The 17,821-nt window shown below is 38.8% G+C and overlaps 1 protein-coding gene across 1 annotated transcript in view; it reads right to left on the bottom strand.

Moving 5' to 3' along the window:
- Positions 1–17,821, bottom strand: part of LOC149200555 (DNA polymerase zeta catalytic subunit-like) — a 97,643-nt gene that overhangs the window by 34,594 nt on the left and 45,228 nt on the right. The window contains exon 5 of the mRNA XM_089400977.1: positions 4,744–6,415. Within this exon, the coding sequence (XP_089257103.1) occupies positions 4,744–6,415 (1,672 nt within the window). The remainder of the gene's footprint in view (positions 1–4,743; positions 6,416–17,821) is intronic.

The raw sequence follows: 17,821 nt of genomic DNA, 5'->3' as shown, positions 1-17,821 counted from the left end.
TTCCTTTGATCTTTCCATCCATCAGAAATGATGGAAACCCTTTAAATGTGCCATGAATTACGAATGGAGCTTAATATAGCCTCCAAATCTAACTTTTCAACACTCAACATTGTGATGCGGACCTTCTCATATCCAGGGCTCTTGAACCCTTTTGGGGCTTCATTCACTACTTTTATCATCTTTGCCAAGTAAGGAGATCACACAAGGTTAAAGGAAAGGCCATTTGCATAAATGCATTGACCTATAGCTGCAATTGTCGTCTCTCGAGCATCATTGTTAAAACTCCTTTCAAGTGGTCCCAAAATAAACCGCTTTGAACCAACAATTCCATGAGAATGAAGTGGAGGCTTTGATGAAGATGCTCCCAACCTTGTTGGGTGTTTTAATTGAGAGGCAGGATTTACCTCATTTGCTTTAGCATTTGCCTTGTCTTGCTCTTTCTAATATTTTGCAAGTTTTGTCTTACTTAAACCATTTCCATCTGTCCCAATCTCTTTAGGTGGGCCACTGCATATTCGAACCCCATTGCTTTTTAACCCAAGTAAATGTACTTTAACCCGTGTGTATGATCCCTTATACTCCTTTTTACACTCACTGCAAACCCATGTCAATGATCCCCCTCCTTGGATCTTCCCAACAGTAGTTACAATTTTCCAAAATGGTGACTTTGGATCAACTTTTGGGGCGGATTCAATTTCATGTTCCACTTCCTCTACCTCACGAATGGTTGAAATTTAAGTTGCCATGAATGATGATCATGATGTAAATGAAACTATAAAATAAAATTGACAAATATGTATTTCAAACCAAGTTACAAACTTACAAGCCTTGAAAAAGAACAATCATTATTAAAAGTTAAAAGTTTGGTAAGATGCTGCAATAAAAAGTCTGGTAAGATTATTCTTGATAAGTTTGGTAAGATGCTCCAATGATAAGTTTGGTAAGATGCTCTTAGAATGTACTGGACATGAAAATATTGATTTGATTCAGCCTGTTACCACTTGTAATTTACCTATGATTTAAATTCCCATCAAGTAGAACCCCACAAGAAACTTAGAAAGGTCACCATTGTCACCTTACAGTGCTTTCTCTCGTTGTATGCCCTAAGCACACTAAGTCCCAATAAATATAGTGGAAGGTAGATGACTTGGGGACTTAGTGTCATATGTTTAGGATATTTCTGAAGTGATGTATTGCAGATTTGTAATGCAGAACTTTTTTGTCTAGTTATAGATGCAAAAGGTGGAGTTTCTAACTTTCATCCCACAAATTTGGAATTTTGGAGCATCACTTTGTTGAAATATTCCTTGGAATAACATGTGGAGATCCCACAGAATTATTCGAAGCTCCAAGATTCCTTAGGTACTAAGGATGAAGATGTTGGCACCATAAAGAAAGATTTAAACTCTGATTTACAACACAAGAAGACTAAAGAACCAATAGCTCATGGTAGGGAAGTAAAAATTAAAAAGGAATGGCCACATGAGGTTAAAAAGGAATATTCTCATCTCTATTTTTGCATTATTGTGTCCAATGTATTGGACTTTCATAAACTAGAAGCAGTACTAAGATAGCAGCCATTTTTGCTAAAACAGAGATAATGGTTTGATGATTTTTGCTAAAACAGAGATAACGGTTTTTCTCCTACCGGACCAACAACGAGTCAAGACTCCTCAAGCTCCAGCCTCCATGCTGCAAGACTCCCCCTGCTCCAGAGTCAAGACTCTCCCTGCTCCAACACAATGCGACGGCATTGTGAACCAACTCCTCCTGCTCCAACGCAATGCGACGGCGTGATAGTGATGAATGCGAATGAATAAAAGTTAAAACATAAAACAACTTTTGTTATAACCTATCACGATTTGTGTTTAAAGGTGCATAAAAATAGGCGTTCCCGACTAAGATTTGCGTGATCTGTTTCCAGAAATCTGGATACGGATCACGATTTTATCGGATCCGTATCTAGATTTCTGGAAACAGATCAAAAACGTTCAAAAAAATCCAAAACGCCAGAGAAAACGAAAACGTCATTTCCAAAATTATAAAAATGCCAAAAATATGTTTGTGTCGTATTCATACCATTTCGTACCAGAATCTATTTCTGATTCAGCGAACAGCGTTTCAAGGCTTTTCCTAGGCGTTTCCAGCAACTTAGGTTTTGACCAAGGAATCTTCAAGGCCTTGGGCCTAAGGTTTGACCTTTAAACCCTAGTTTCACTTCTGTTTTATTACAGCAATTAAATCAGTAAGAATTAAACCCTAAACTCACATGTTTAATGGTCAAAATCACTTAAAATCGTAAAATCTAAATTTTCATGAGTTTTGGCCACTTGGGCATCTTGGATTTGGCCTAAATCTAACTTTTATGCTTCCTGGAATTTACTGCATACTGAAAATTTCAGATCTGAAATTTCTGAAGCGCACACTTAATTAAGGTCAAAAAATCTAAAAAATTTCAGTTCCGGTGAATTTTTGTTATTTTTAGACATATTGGGCATTGTCTTAAGCTTGACTAGCTTGTTGATCTGTCACTGTTTCACTGTTGTAATAAGCATATCAGTGTTGAAATTTTTCTGAATCATACCCTTTAATAGCCCTAAAAATTGATTTTTCCAAGTTTGGTGAATTTTTACTATTTTTAGGCATCTTGGGCATTGATTTTGGTATCATTAGCTTGTTGATCTATCATCTACTTGCTGCTGTAATAAATATTTCAGATCTAAGAAATTTGCTGAAAGCATACCTTAAAGGCCCTAATACAACTGATTTTTCAGTTAACTAAGTTTGTTTGATAATTGGGCATATTTTTTGTGATATTGGGCAGGCATAAGCATTGTTCATTTAGCATTTCCTCACTGCTGTCATAACATTAATGAACAATGAATTTTCTGAAGTGATGCCCCTGATTTGATTATAGGATCTAACACTTGTGTGGCTCGCTCTAAGTTTTACAAAAAAATTCTAGATTTTGCGCTAAGGGCACTCCTTCAATTAAGTTCCAAGTCTTTGACCATGTGGAATCTAGTTGGCGGAAATCATTGGATAATTCATAATTGTTATAATAGCATTTCCTCACTGCTGTCATATGAACAATGAATTTTCTGAAGTGATACCCCTGATTTGGTTATTAGGATCTAACACTTGTGTGGCTTGCTCTAAGTTTTACAAAAAAAATCTAGATTTTGCGCTAAGGGCACTCCTTCAATTAAGTTCCAAGTCTTTGACCTTGTGAAATCTAGTTAGCGGAAATCATTGGATAATTCATAATTGTTATAATCTTAAGAAGCGCGATATCTTGATTGTTTATCTTAAGCATTTGGCATCTTAAGTTCATTGGTTATTTGGCATCTTGTGGAATATTGTTGAAGTTTATACTTGTATCTTTCAGCATTTATCTTGCTTAAGATTGTATCTTAAATATTGTTAAGTACTCTTGCTTTAAGACAATTTACAATAAGTACTTAAGTAACTTAAACAATCTTAATTCAAGATAATCTCACTCACAATCTCTTGCATAAGCATTCTAGATCTAGCTTACATTAAATCTTACCTCCTAGCATAAGCTAGGTTGATAGAAATATAAGGCAACCTATCTCATCTAGCTTGAGGGGCCTGGCAACTCTTCAGTGGTTAACACGGTGACCTTGCACTCGTCAAAGCCACAGTCTCTGCAGCGTCGGAGGCATCAAGTGATAGGAGCACAACAAAAGGTATCGTTAATCAAGCCCTAGCCTACTTCCTATTCGCCTCCTTCCCACAACCTAACTTGGAGCCCAACTTCAAAAGAGTTAAGGAAAGGTTACACTTAGACTAAGCATATAATTAAAACTAACCAAGATCATTGCATCTCACATAGGTCTTAGGACTTGCATATCATATAAGTTAGTCAATCATAGTGTCCATCTGGTCATTTGGTTCCAATTTACTATAAGCAAGAATTTGTGACTCCATTAAGGCATTGGTCTCATACTTTGAAATCTAATCTAACTAATAATCTTGCTTAAATTCAACCAAGTGGCTAGGCCACTCATACGTGTCTCCCAAACAAGTTGGTTTCCAACTTGTTTTCCTTCACCTCATTCCATAGGGACTAACCCCCATAGCCTGATGTTGGGAGACAACTAGAACAGAGTGGGTGGGGATCAAAGTGACAACCCCCATCCTGAGCGTTGTCACGGTGCCTATACAATCCGAGCGACAACAGCTCCCATATGGAAAGGACATATGGATTGAAAGTATTCAATGAGCTGTGCTTGCACTCATTCTCTAGGAGATGTGCTTGCACTCCCACATGGTATCCATACTAGTTGTATTCTTCAATTCCATTGACCTACATTCATGTTCACTAATTGAACATTAATAAAATATCTTATCTTAATGAAAATGAGAGAGGATAAAGCCTATTGGAACGCCCCTATACATGTTAATGACTATAGTTTTTTTTTGAAAAATTGAAACAAACAGATCTAAGAACAAAAAAGTTATGATTCTAATATCTTGCATATCAATATATATAGAATCAGCCATATGAGATGCATTCAAACATACAAAGAGCATGCCCAAAGTAAGTAGAAGTAGAACCATGAAAGGAAATACGTTAGTCCATTTTTTTCAGAAAGCAAAGCTGACATAAGGTTATAGAAATAGCAGTTCTCTTAACACAGTTATTAAACCAGCAATAGCTTATTAGACCAATGATAATAACAACTTCAAAGACCAATCTCGTTATCACTATAGGCACACCTGCAGTATCTTCCACATTCCCATAGTCGGGTTCACCATGTTCGACAGGTGTAAGAGAATGATCCCCAGGATGTATCTGCTGCTTAGTGGGTGGTCGACTATTAAAAGCCAAAGTAATCAATCCATCTTCTGAATATTTTCTCTGATTTGCATCAGGGCTCATTTTCTTCTTGAAATCATAATCACTTTCGCAATTAATGCTATGAGAATTCAATTCAAAACTGCAATGATTTTCATTTGGAACATCTGTAAACTGTGTCCTTGAAGGAAATTTACTGCAAGTCGTGGAGGCCCCACTACCACTGGCATATATCAAGCCAGTCTGTAGTCCTGGATATATAGGCTCTTCCTTTCCTTCTGTTTCCTCAGATGCTACCGAATCTCCAGTATTTTCCCTGTGTGTCACTGATTCCTTCGGAATCAGTGTAAATGGACCTGATCCTTTGTTGTACTCTTCTGGTGCCAACTCTTGATGATTATCAGTCGTAACATCAACAAATTCAAGGTTTTCACTACACATGTCCTTGCAAATCCCTTTCACAACCTCTTCTTGAATAATGTCAGAGTCAGCTTCTCTGTGCTTCTGTTCATTACAATCCCAGACTTCATCTTGAACCACTTTCCTTGTTTCCATATGTGCTGGTTTTTCTTCATTGCTAATACCCCTTATGAAATCTTGACAATGCTTTTCGACGTGAGTTTCTACAGAATGGCCCATTGTCCCTTGCTTCACCAAAGGGAGGGCCCCATATCTAGAAAAAATTTCATTCGCCACCTTACTTCTATATTTTTCAGGGCATTTTTTCAACTCAAAAGGCTGGATGACGGCACCATTTTCTCGAACCACTGATAAATGGGATTGTTCAGGAGCATGGTCACTGAGATCTTGGTTCATGCTTCCATATTTTTGACATCCCTTCTCTGAAATATTCAAATTCTCCTCACAATTAACAAGAACATCATCCTGGATCTGCCTATCCATAGCCATCTTCTTTGGAGATATAGAACATTTTGATTCAGATATTTCAGGCCTCCTACTACGTTTTTTTCTCCTTAGGTCCCTTAAGGACTGCTCCTTTACTTTAGCTGGATTTTCCAAATTCAGGGAACGATTTTGCTCCCCTAAAACTCTTGAATCCTTTTGAACTCTGCTACTAGTAGCTAAGGGCAATGAGCCCCATAATGCCCGTGTTCTAGCCATGTCATCTCCAGAAGATGATGAGGAGACTCCCTTTGAAATATTGTCAGAAGCATTTGAAAAGGCCTTTATATCCTTCCTTCCTTTCTTTTCCTTTGCCACGGATGTAGATTCAGGATTTCCTGCCAGGTCATCCCCGGTACCGTCCAATTGGGGAATCATATCTTCAGGTGAAGAAACAGTATCAGAAAACTCAGAGACAACTTGTCCACTTGAATGATCAACATGCTTTCCTTGCTGTGTACATTGTAATTTTTCAACATCCTGCATTGAATTAAGGATATCCTCACATTCCTTCTGCGATACATCCACATAATCAGAATGAGCTCTCTCCAATACCCTCTCTATGCTGTCAGAATGCCATATCTGAGAAAAAACTAATTCTTCACCTTCTCCCGTTTCAGCATTCAAGTCATCAGCAGCTTGAGAGGATGCCAACCATTTAAGTAGTTCAATTATTTCATTGTCTGAATCCTGCAAACAAGAAACATATTACCATTGGCAAGTATAAAATTAGACATTTCAAATCATAAAAAACTAAGAGAAAAGGGATGAGACCAACAAATCAGGAGAGAAAGAGACTTCAATACTTTCAACCTAAAAGTTTAACGTGCCATCAAGGAAATGATTAAAATTTAAATAAAATAATAATTACTTGTATTTCAAGTAGATTTCAGTTTCTACAGATTAACAAAATCAGATATATGTGCTAGCATCATGCATGAAATACAAAGTCTCAGGAGTCTCCAGAGTCATTGGAGGTTTACGGGGAGTAATAGGACATAGGAAATGCTTGCACATGTTGAGATTGCAAAAGGGAATAGATCCATGGGTTACAAGCATGAATTAAGGATCCCAGTGAAAAATTGAAAGTGTGTATCCATTCCGCAGCTTTAACCATTGGAATCACCCTGTTATGCAAGTACAATCAACAGAATGACCACAATATGCAGGTTTGATCGGAAAATGGTCTAAAAACCAGCGAAAAAGAACATTCCAGATGAGGGCCCACAGCTTTGGAAAACTTATGGAAACAGAACAATGGAAAAACAGAAACAAATGGGAAGGGAAATCCAAGCAAAAATATGGTACCTGCATGTCAAAGCCGTCAAAACATCAATTGGTTGTGTCAACACAGCTGCAAGTTGCTGAAAGCTCTTGGCAAGAAATTGCAGTATTCTGCCAAATCTTGATATATGGATACTGCGAACGACATGGTAAAGCAAAAACCCCAGGATTTGTGGCCCTTGCCTCTCATAAAATGACTACCTTTCATTTATCCAGAAATGGAGTAAGTTCCTCACTTAACTCATGAGTATGAAGAAAATCCCGAAGGAGACCAGAATAGCAAAGATCTTGAGAAGCTTTAGTCTTAAGGCTCTGGTAACAGTTGATACCAATAGAAAACAATAATGTGAATACTCACACAAAAGAAGACAGGAGAGAAAGTTTGCACATATGAGAACATTGGAGATTGTTGCAATGTAGGCATAGGGTACACTCTTAATTGTACCATGTATATATGAAAGTACAAAACTATAGGGGAGATCAAGTTTGACCAAGTCTCCTAAGAATACAATAAGGTATACATCTTTAGGTGGCTGATCAAGAGTGATCAAGGATGCTATGATTTATGTACAAAATGACATAGGAGAAATAAAATAGAAAGTGTAGATTCCAATAATAATACTATTCTAACTAAGCCCACTACAATCTTAGGGACTGTCCCACCAAGTAAAGGACATGACTATGGCCTAATTGTAGAAGTCCTCACATAACGATGCATTGCCAGCGAGAGTGAACCACACCATTCTATGCCCATCCGCTGAAGTCAAAGCAATTTTAGGAACATGGACTTGTAATATACCTAGAGAATATTATCACATTATGTAATATTGGAATCTTAATAGACAAGTAAGCATAAGGATATAATGTCCGTTTAATGAATATCGTAATCATGATAAGTCATCCTTTCTACCATAAGGCATGATTTATCACAATTCTATGCCCATCCTCTGAAGTCAAAGCAATTTTAGGAACAAGGACTTCTAATATACCTAGAGAATATTATCACATTATGTAATATTGGAATATTAATAGACAAGCATAAAAATATAATGTCCGTTTAATGAATATTGTAATCATGATAAGTCATCCTTTCTACCAGAAGGCATGATTTATCACCCTTGTGTATTTAATATTTATGTACAAGCATCATTCATTTACAATATCAAATATCTATTTTGTGTGTTGTATCCATTCATTCCAGTGCTGCACGAAGCGCCCCCCCCCCCCCCCCCCGCGGTTCCAAGCCCCGAAGCGCGTCCCATACGGAAGCGCCTAGGAAGCTTGGCCGGAAGCGTCGCTTCCGCACTTCGGCTTTTTTAGCCGCTTCCTGGAAATTTGGAAGCGTTGTACGGAAGCGCCGAAGCACGCTTCGTACGGCGCTTCGGAGGAGGAAGCGTACGCTTCCAGAAAAGCTTCCGGAAAAGCGTTTAGAAAATCGTTTTTTTTCCAATTTTTTTTTTAATTTTAGGTGAGTTTGCTTGTTGGGAGTGGGTCCACCTTGGGTTAGTGTGACGAATGAAGGCAAAAAAAAATATAAATATAGCAGATGCTCCCTCATGGTAATGTTAAATTCTTAAAGTAAAAGTGACATTCTCCTTTATTTTTCATTTTCATCCTTTTACTTAAATTTTTAACATTACCATGAAATGACTCAAGATGTTTGAGAGTGGTTCTAGCCTCATTGGACTTCATATGGAGAAAATAGAATTTCATATCCTATTCAAAATTCAGCAGACTTAACAGTTTTCAGGAATTCAGGATCAATGGGATTGTGGCATTTCATTAGATTATATCAAGTATGAAGGTATGCGATTAGCATTTAATCAAGAGCACCAAGCCCTATATGTACCCTAGTGTTGGTGGTGTTAATTGTTGAACTCCTTTGTCACGCGGCACGCCCTTAGCAAAAAATTACCTTTCAATCAAGTCAAAATCATCGATCAAACATGTTAAGCTTTTTCTACCATATTTTAAGTCTTGAATTAGGTAGTTTGATCAAAATTGGGCAATGTTGACTAATATCCCTAGACAATCGAGGTAGAGGCAAAGGCTAGACAAGAGGAGAAGAATCTAGATTCTAGATCATTAATGTACAATGGATGTTATATCTATCTTGATTTATGCAAAAATATGCATGTTTTCATGTCTTCTACAATTAATTTGGTATTTGGGAAGTTTGTTTGGAGTATAAATGCAAAAAAATAAATATATATATATATAGTAGACTCTTCCACGCTTCGCTTCCTAGATTTTTGGAAAATGACGCTTCGGCGTCCCCGCTTCCAAAAAACGCTTCCGCTTCGTGCAACATTGATTCATTCTATGCTTCAAGTGTGAATATATTAAGGTCACAACCTAAGAAGCAGGACAAGCCCCACTAGGCCCTTTATCCAACATCTACCCTAGTCGTGTCTCAACATGTCCGACACCATGGCCTAAACATAATGGCAGTCAGTAAAGATTCAACTGTCAACAAATGCATTCTAGAGTAGTGTGGTTATAATTCTTTTGGTTCTAATCACAAGGAAATTTGGAGATGAGAATATTATTCTACATTTTATATGATAATGAAGGTTTCTCTTCTTAAAGATGATACTTGACTCCTACTACTATCATTCCTTAAAGGGTAATTTCAATTTAGGAGAGCTTGGCCATAACTATAAAGCATTTTGCATAGCATAGCGGTTAATGCCTCAAACTTCCCTTTTGCCAAGGGCTTGGTCAGAATATCAACTACCTACTAATCCATGGGAATATGTTGGAGCTTCACTGTTATTTTTATCTTGTCTTATATGAAGTGATCTCTGCTCTCAATTAAACTAAGTGCCATGAACACTACTTCTTGTTGAACCAAGATAACATCATTGATCCTGAGCTAAAACAACAAACTGAGGTGCTCTTTCTGTCTACTACATTGCTTGCCATTTCACCACCTCCAAGATATCTCAAACCATACTCCATTGTGCCTCATAAATGACCGGGCATGTATTTTGATGATACCCAATGCTCTTGCCTTGGCTCCACCATGTAGTGAATCAAAGTGTTCACTACAAGACAAACATGGCACTCCTTCCCACCAACTTCAAAGCCTTGAGGCTGCTCTATGTACAAGCGGGTGTGTTTTTGGAAGCAAAGCATCGGAAGCATCATTTTCCAAAAATCCTCGAAAGCAAAGAGCGTGTGTGTGTGTGTATCATTGCATTTATATTCAAAAAAACATCTAGAGTGCAAAATATACCAAAGCATGCATATTGTACACAAATCTTGATAGAAATGTCATACATGGTACATTAATGATTAATTATTCAACCATCTAGAACCTAGATTCCTCTCCTCTTGTCTAGCCTCTGCCTCTACTTCAATTCTATAAGGATATCAATCAACATTGCCCAATTTTGATCAAACTATCTAATCAAAGCCTTATAATATGGTAGAAAAAATCTTAACATGTCTGATCAATGATCCTGACTTGAGTAAGGGTACATTTTTGCTACGACCGTGACAAAGGAGCTCAATAATCAACACCACCAACACGGAGGTACATATAGGGCTTGGTGCTCTTAATTAAATACCAATCGCATACCCTCATACATGATATAATCTAATGAAATGCCACAATCCTATTGATCCTAAAATCCTAAAAATTGTTAAGTCTGTTGAATTTTGAATGGGATATGAAATTCTATTTTCTCCATATGTAGTCCGATAATGTTGAAACCACTCTCAACACCCTGAGTCATTTCATGGTAATGTTAAAAATTGTAAAAGGATGAAAATGAAAGATAAAGGAGAATGTCACTTTTACTTTAAGAATTTAACATTACCATTAGGGAGAATCCAGGAAGCATCTAGGGAGCACCATGGGAGTGTTCTAGAAACATGGTTCCTTACATTGCAATTCAAAAATTCCAAAAAAAAAACCTTGGAACCGTGCATAGGAGGAGATGAGATGATATGAGATACATATATAGGAGGAGCAACAAATTTTGGTCATAAAGGAGTAATACGCATGCCTTGAGGAAGAATAACATGTGTTAATTTTAGGCAACAATGGTATGTTCTATGCTTTAGAGCAATTTTACTTCAATTTCTTTATTAGCCCAGTATCAATATTCAGATTAGCAATCACATCAACATGATAGTAAAACGCAAATAGAACATAAACATAAGCAATAGAAGACAAGCCAAGACAATAGGACACAAGATGTGGCACTAGCCAAGGACAAACCCCAATGTGGGCAAACCCTTGATCAAATATTCTTTTAGTCTTCAATAGTTCAGCAGAGAGAGATAGTACAATTTACAAATCTGATAATTTATGACAACAACAAAAAAGCCCTAACCAGAAAAGTCAACGCTGGTCAAACATGGCAGAATTCTAAAGAGCTCGGTCAAACCTAGTGAACATCGACCTCCAACAGCAAGCTCAATTAGCCCAAAACAATCCGAAAAAGTCTAGTCAAAAGTTGGTCAACGAAAGTCAAATGGTGGCCAAACCTAGGGCAGTCAACGTTGGTCAAATGAGAGGTCAAATCACCTCGATTTTAGTGCCCATACCTTGGCCTACCAAGGAGAAGATACCTCACCCAATCCACAGTCAAAACAAGCCAACGCTAGAGGTCAACGCAGTCAAACAGTAGTTCTGCAATTCGGTCAACCCAGTCAAACAGTCAAAGAGATCCTCCTTCCTTCGCACGTGTAAGAGACAGCTACTCATATTTGAGTACCCAATCAAGTGAGGAGAGAGAGATGAGTGAAGATGAGATGATGATAAAATGACTTGAGGTCTCCTCCTTTTATATGAACGTTGAGGATGAACTGGGGGTTTGAATCCCTGTTTTGCTTGTTGGCCGACCTTGACAATTTCACCATAATCAAAATAAATTCATAACTTCATTTGTACATGTCAGAATCGGATGATCTTTAGATCAATCCTATACCTCTCGGAGAGAGGAATCCAAGAAAAATAGCAGTTGTCATAAATAAGATGACTCATGTGGAGTTTGGCCCTAGTTGCCAATTTTAACAATATGCCATTTAGGGAGTGTAACTCAAGCCATTAAGTAGAGAAAGGCATGCCTTAGTAACTTATGCCATTAAGAAGAGATATGTATGTCTTAGTAACTTATGCCACTAAGGAGAGATATGCATGCCTTAGTAACTTATGCCATTAAGAGAGGAACGCATGCCTTAGTTAAGGAGAGTGTAACATATGCATTAGAGAGAGCGTAAGAGGAATCTTTTATGACATACCTTTAATGAGTGTAAGAAGAATCATTAAGAGAGAGAGAGAGAGAGTTATGAAGTGCCATGTGAGTCATCAAGAGAGAGAGGCGAGAATTGATTGAGTGTCATGAAGGAAAGGGGACTTGAAATTCCTTTTAATAATATCATAGTATCATAAAGGATAATAATAATAATTGATGATTACATCGAAATTTAACTATTAAGATTGATTAATGATTAATTAAGTGATTTTCCAACACCTATACATGATTCCCAAATGATGCAAGGTGATTTAATATTTTTGAAAAGTCATGCTTAAGATGATAGCATGACTTTCTATTTTTTTAAGTCACCCCAGAATTGTTTGAAATGAAATTTTATTTAAGGAAATTCATCCCAGAGCTGCCAATTTTCAACACTCCCTCGCTGAGAGGGAGGAATTTCTTTTCGTAACAAAGATCTTTGTTTTCTTTGCTCATCTCTGATCATCTCCACTCTAGAAAAATGATTTCACAATCTAATGAAGAAGAATCATCATAGGGGAGATTAGTCTATCACCTTATATCCATTAATCTTCCCACCTTGACACAGACTTAGGGAGATTACCACTTGTTAACACATGACAAGGATCACACACAAACAAGCTTCACCACAAGAGTCAAGTGGTAGAACACCTGCATCCACAGACTTTGGGGGGATTACCACTTGTCAAGACATGACAAGGATCTTGCATAACCAAGTCTCATCTCTACTTGGGGGGAATTACCACTTACAAGTATCACGCACAACCAAGCCTCATCTCTGCTTAGGGGATTACGACTAGACAAAAATCGCACACAACCAAGCCTTACCACAAGAGTCGAGTGGTAGAACACTTGCATCCACAAACTTTGGGGGGATTACCACTTGACAAGGATCACCCACAACCAAGCCTCATCTCTTCTTGGGGGAATTACGACTGGACAAAAATCGCACACGACCAAGCCTTACCACACCCATTGGCTAGATGGGTGGCAATCTCAACAAGCCTAGCTTGTGGGTAGGATGCATGTTGGGGTATACTCTTGGCAAGTCTCAAACTTGATGGTAGGGGGGATTACCACTTGTCAACACATGAAAAGGATCGCACAACCTATAGTCAAGAGTTCCCTCAACCCCACGAGCTTTCTTGTTAATTTTAGGCAACAATGGTATGTTCTATGCTTTAGAGCAATTTTACTTCAATTTCTTTATTAGCCCAGTATCAATATTCAGATTAGCAATCACATCAACATGATAGTGAAATGGATATAAATCATAAACATAAACAGTAGAAGACAACCAACGACAAAAGAACATAACATGTGGCACCAACCTAGGATAGACCCTAATGTGGGGAAACCCTTGATCAATTCTTCTTTTAGTCTTCAATAGTTTAGCAGAGAGAGATAGTACAATTTACAAATTTGATCATTTATAACAACAACAAAAGAGCCCTAACCAGAAAAGTCAACACTGGTCAATGGGGCAGATTTGACCCTAAGTAAATCAGTCAACTTCAATCAACTTCGCCCTCCAAACAGCAAGATAAAACAACCCTCAAAACAGTCAAAGTCTAGTCATATGGCCCACCTGCAGTTAGCCCTAACTGTAATCAACGCAGGTCAACAGTCAACGTTTAGCCTTAATTTCTGTGCCCAGAAATGCGGCCTGCCAAAACAAAGATAGCCCTCATAAAAACGCAATCAAAGGAGGTCAACGCACGCTGGTCAACGCTTAGTCAAACTGTCCAAAAATTCGGTCTCCTGAAATTTCAACCTCCTGAAATTTCGCTCTCCTGAAATTTCGTCTTTGTAAAATTTCGCTCTCCTGAAATTTCAGACATGTGGAGAGAGAGAGGCCCTAAAATTCGTACCCAATCAATGAGGAGAGAGAGAGAAGTTTGAAGATGAGTGTGTCCAAATGAGGCTAAGTCACATTCTACTTATATGCAACGTTGAGGATGAATAGACGTGACTATTGGGCTTCTAAGCCTACATAAGTTTGTTGGCCGACCTTGACAATTTGACCATAATCAAAATAAATTCATAACTTCATTTGTACATGTCAAAATCAGATGATCTTTAGATCAATCCTACACCTATCGGAAAGAGGAATCCAAGAAAAATATCAGATGTCATAAATAAGATGACCCATGTGGAGTTTGGCCCTAGTTGCCAATTTTAACACTCCCTCTCAACTAGGGAGAACTCCATCTACTAATCTATCTGGCAATCTGTACTATCTTTACCATCAATGCACCACTCTACTGAACTATGAAGAAGAAGAAGTAATCGAGAATGTATCATACCATTCTCTACTGACCTGAAGTTAGTCCCAATCAAAAGAGAGTGTCTCATACCACTCTTACTAACCCAAATTCAGTTCCAATCAAAAGAGAGTGTCTCATACCACTCTTACTGACCCGAAGTTAGTTCCAATTGATCCCAAATCAATATCGGTCATCCTAGCATAGGGAGTACGGTAGTACACAATGCATCCATCGATAGTACTATGGTCCCTATCCTCATTTCCCTACTCATTGCCCAGATGAGAGGTACTTCCCATGAGTCACAGACTGCATGGCTAGGATGTCTCAGCAGGAGAAGGATGAACCACTCATCCTGCCTACATGTTCCCAAGGGGTATCGTAGGGGAAGGCTAAACCACTCACCCTGTACACAACAAACCACTAGGGGAAGGTTGAACCACTCACCCTATGGTTTCTCATCGCTCCAAAAAGCCCCAAGCCCCTCGGAGCTCCTAGAGCTCAATGTCCATCTCATACAGGACCCTCATAAGAGGGTCCCTACACGACTCCAAGTCGTTCTTGAAAGGCCAAGAACTTGACCTTCCCCAGGGGCTTTGTCAAAATATCGACGACCTGCTCATCAGTCCCAATGTGATGGAGCCTTATTACTCCTCGATGTACCATATCTCGGATAAAGTGGTACCTGATATCTATAAGCTTGAAGCGATCATGAAACACGGGATTCTCTGATAATCAGATCCCACTCTGGTAGTCGCAGAGGATCACGGTGGTCTCCAACACATGTCCAAACAGCTCACAGAAGAGCTTCCTCAACCAGACAACTTCACAGGAGGCCATACTATCATCTATGTATTCTGCCTCGATGGTGCTCAAGGCAACCGATTTCTGCTTCCTACTCATCCAGGATATCGAAGCAAAACCCAAAGAAAAACAGTATCCAGAAGTACTCTTGCGATCCACCACACTGCCAACCCAATCAGCATCAGAATAACCAAGCAGCCTTACAACTCCGGTAGTGTATCTCAGTCCATGAGTGATTATGCCCCGAAGATATCTCGGAAGATTCTTGGCACCAATCCAATGTATATGATGAGGTTCAACCATATATTGGCTCAATGTGTTAACTGCAAAACATATGTCCGGACGGGAGTTCACCAAGAACATCAATGCTCCTATGAGTTGATGTTACTCAGAAGCATTTCCCAATTCAAGTCCAGCAGCACTACCACATAACTTCTTAAAGTTAAGTTCCATCGGAGTAGTCACAGGCTTGCAGTCTACCATCCCAATTCAAGTCCAGCAGCACTACCACACAACTTCTTAAAGTTAAGTTCCATCAGAGTAGTCACAAGCTTGCAATCTACCATCCCAAATCTTTCCAATATCTTCACAACATATTTTCCTTGAGAGAGAAAAAATTCGCCTAGCTTTTGCCAGACCTCCAGCCCTAGGAAATAGTGCATTCATCCTAGGTCCTTCATCTCAAATGAGAGGGTCTACACTTCCATCAGCTCCATGCTTGATTTTGTAGAGCCACTTAGAGGTGACAACTGATTTGTCCTGAGGTCTAGGGACCACATCAGAGACATCATTCTTCATAATTGACTCGTATTCTTCATTCATAGCATCCTTCCATACTTGATGCTTCATGGCTTCTTCGAATGATGAAGACTCATTTTGAATGATAGTGCTCATGGCAGTCAAATATCCTTTATACCTATTCGGCTTCTTACTTTCATGAAAAGTCCCCCTTGGTGCAATGCGTCTCTCGGCATCTTCGAGTCTCTCTAAGTCATGAGGGTCTCCTTTTGGAGGAGGAGGATCAATAGGAGCCATAGGTTCATCAACATCAGGCATCGTTTCGTCTTCTTTTGCACCCTGATTTCTAGTGTCAGCTTCTTTGTCCTTCCTTAGGATAAGAAGGTTGTTGATCTTCCCAAGGGCCATATCTTCATCAAAGGTGACATCATGACTTATCTCAACTTCCTTTTGACTAGCTACATAAATTCTATATCCCTTAGAATTTTCACTATAGCCCACAGAGATTCATTTCTTCCCAAATGCACCAAATTTGCTTCTTTTCTCTTTTAGCGCATGAAAATATACGAGACTTCCAAAAATTCTAAAATGAGAGACATCAAGTTTCTTATCTTTGGGAATCTTGGAGTCCAATGCTTGATGAGGGCATCAGTTTTGAACATACCTGGTGGTATTTGCAGCTTCAGCCCATAGGAACTTCGAAAGGCCTTAATCATGAAGCATGGCACAAACTGCTGCTACAATAGAGCGATTCTTCCTTTCAGCCTCACCATTCTGCTTAGGAGTGTATGGCGTTTGTAGTCTCCCTCTTAAAGCTAGCTTCTCTGCAATAATCTTGGAATTCATTAGATTCGTACTCGATCCCATTATCAGTGCTCAATATCTTGATTTTCTTCTCGGAATGGTTTTCGATCAAGGCTTTGAAGTGTAGAAAACAGGTGAACACTTCATCCTTCTTCAAGAAGTAGATCCAGGTCTTGCTAGAATAATCATCCGTAAAGGTGAGATAATATAACTATCCTCCCAAAGAGTTTACGGGCATCATACCAAATACGTCGAAGTGGATCAATTGCAATATATTTGTGGTCTTGCTTTTACTTGAGGGGAATGGTCCCCTTGTAAGTTTTCCTTTGGCACATCCCAGACATACACCTCCATGCTCTACTTTGAACTCGGGCATACCTGTCGCCATTTGTCTCACATCGGGTAGGGACTTATAATGAAGATGGGCAAACCTCCAGTGCCATTTTCAGATTCTAGAGATGTGTCGCAAGACATGGCTCCCAATGGACTTCCTCCAACTTGATACAAAGTGTCAACCCCAAACCCAAGAGTAAAAGCATCTTTAAAATTTATTTTCCAAACGTGTACCTTTCCGTCGATGAATGTCGCCTTGAATCCTTTGTCCTCCATGGCTGAAATGGACACCAGATTCTTATTGAGATCAACTACATATAGTACTTCTTGTAAATGAATAGTGTTACCTTGATTCAATTGAAGGGTAACATTCCCTACTCCCTTCACGAGATAGGCGGCATCGTCTCCAAGGATGATTTCCAAGTTTGTCTCCTTTTCTATCAGATTAGAGAGGGCTTCCTTGTATCCGGTGAAGTGCCTTGAGGCACCACTATCAATCAGCCAATTTCCCAAAGTGTCCAGAGGAGAGGCAGTGGAGAGGGTCGATATAAGATAGTACTCTTTTTGCTTACTATTAACAACATTTGATTCTTCATACCTAGAGTTCCTTGATTTCTTGG

This window comes from Pinus tabuliformis, chromosome 2_1 (genome assembly GCF_031772625.1).
Source record: "Pinus tabuliformis cultivar Carrire ecotype Pingquan chromosome 2_1, CPIR1, whole genome shotgun sequence".
NCBI lineage: Eukaryota > Viridiplantae > Streptophyta > Pinopsida > Pinales > Pinaceae > Pinus > Pinus tabuliformis.
Note: the sequence above shows the minus strand (reverse complement) of the source record. Positions and strands in the feature narration are given on the sequence as shown.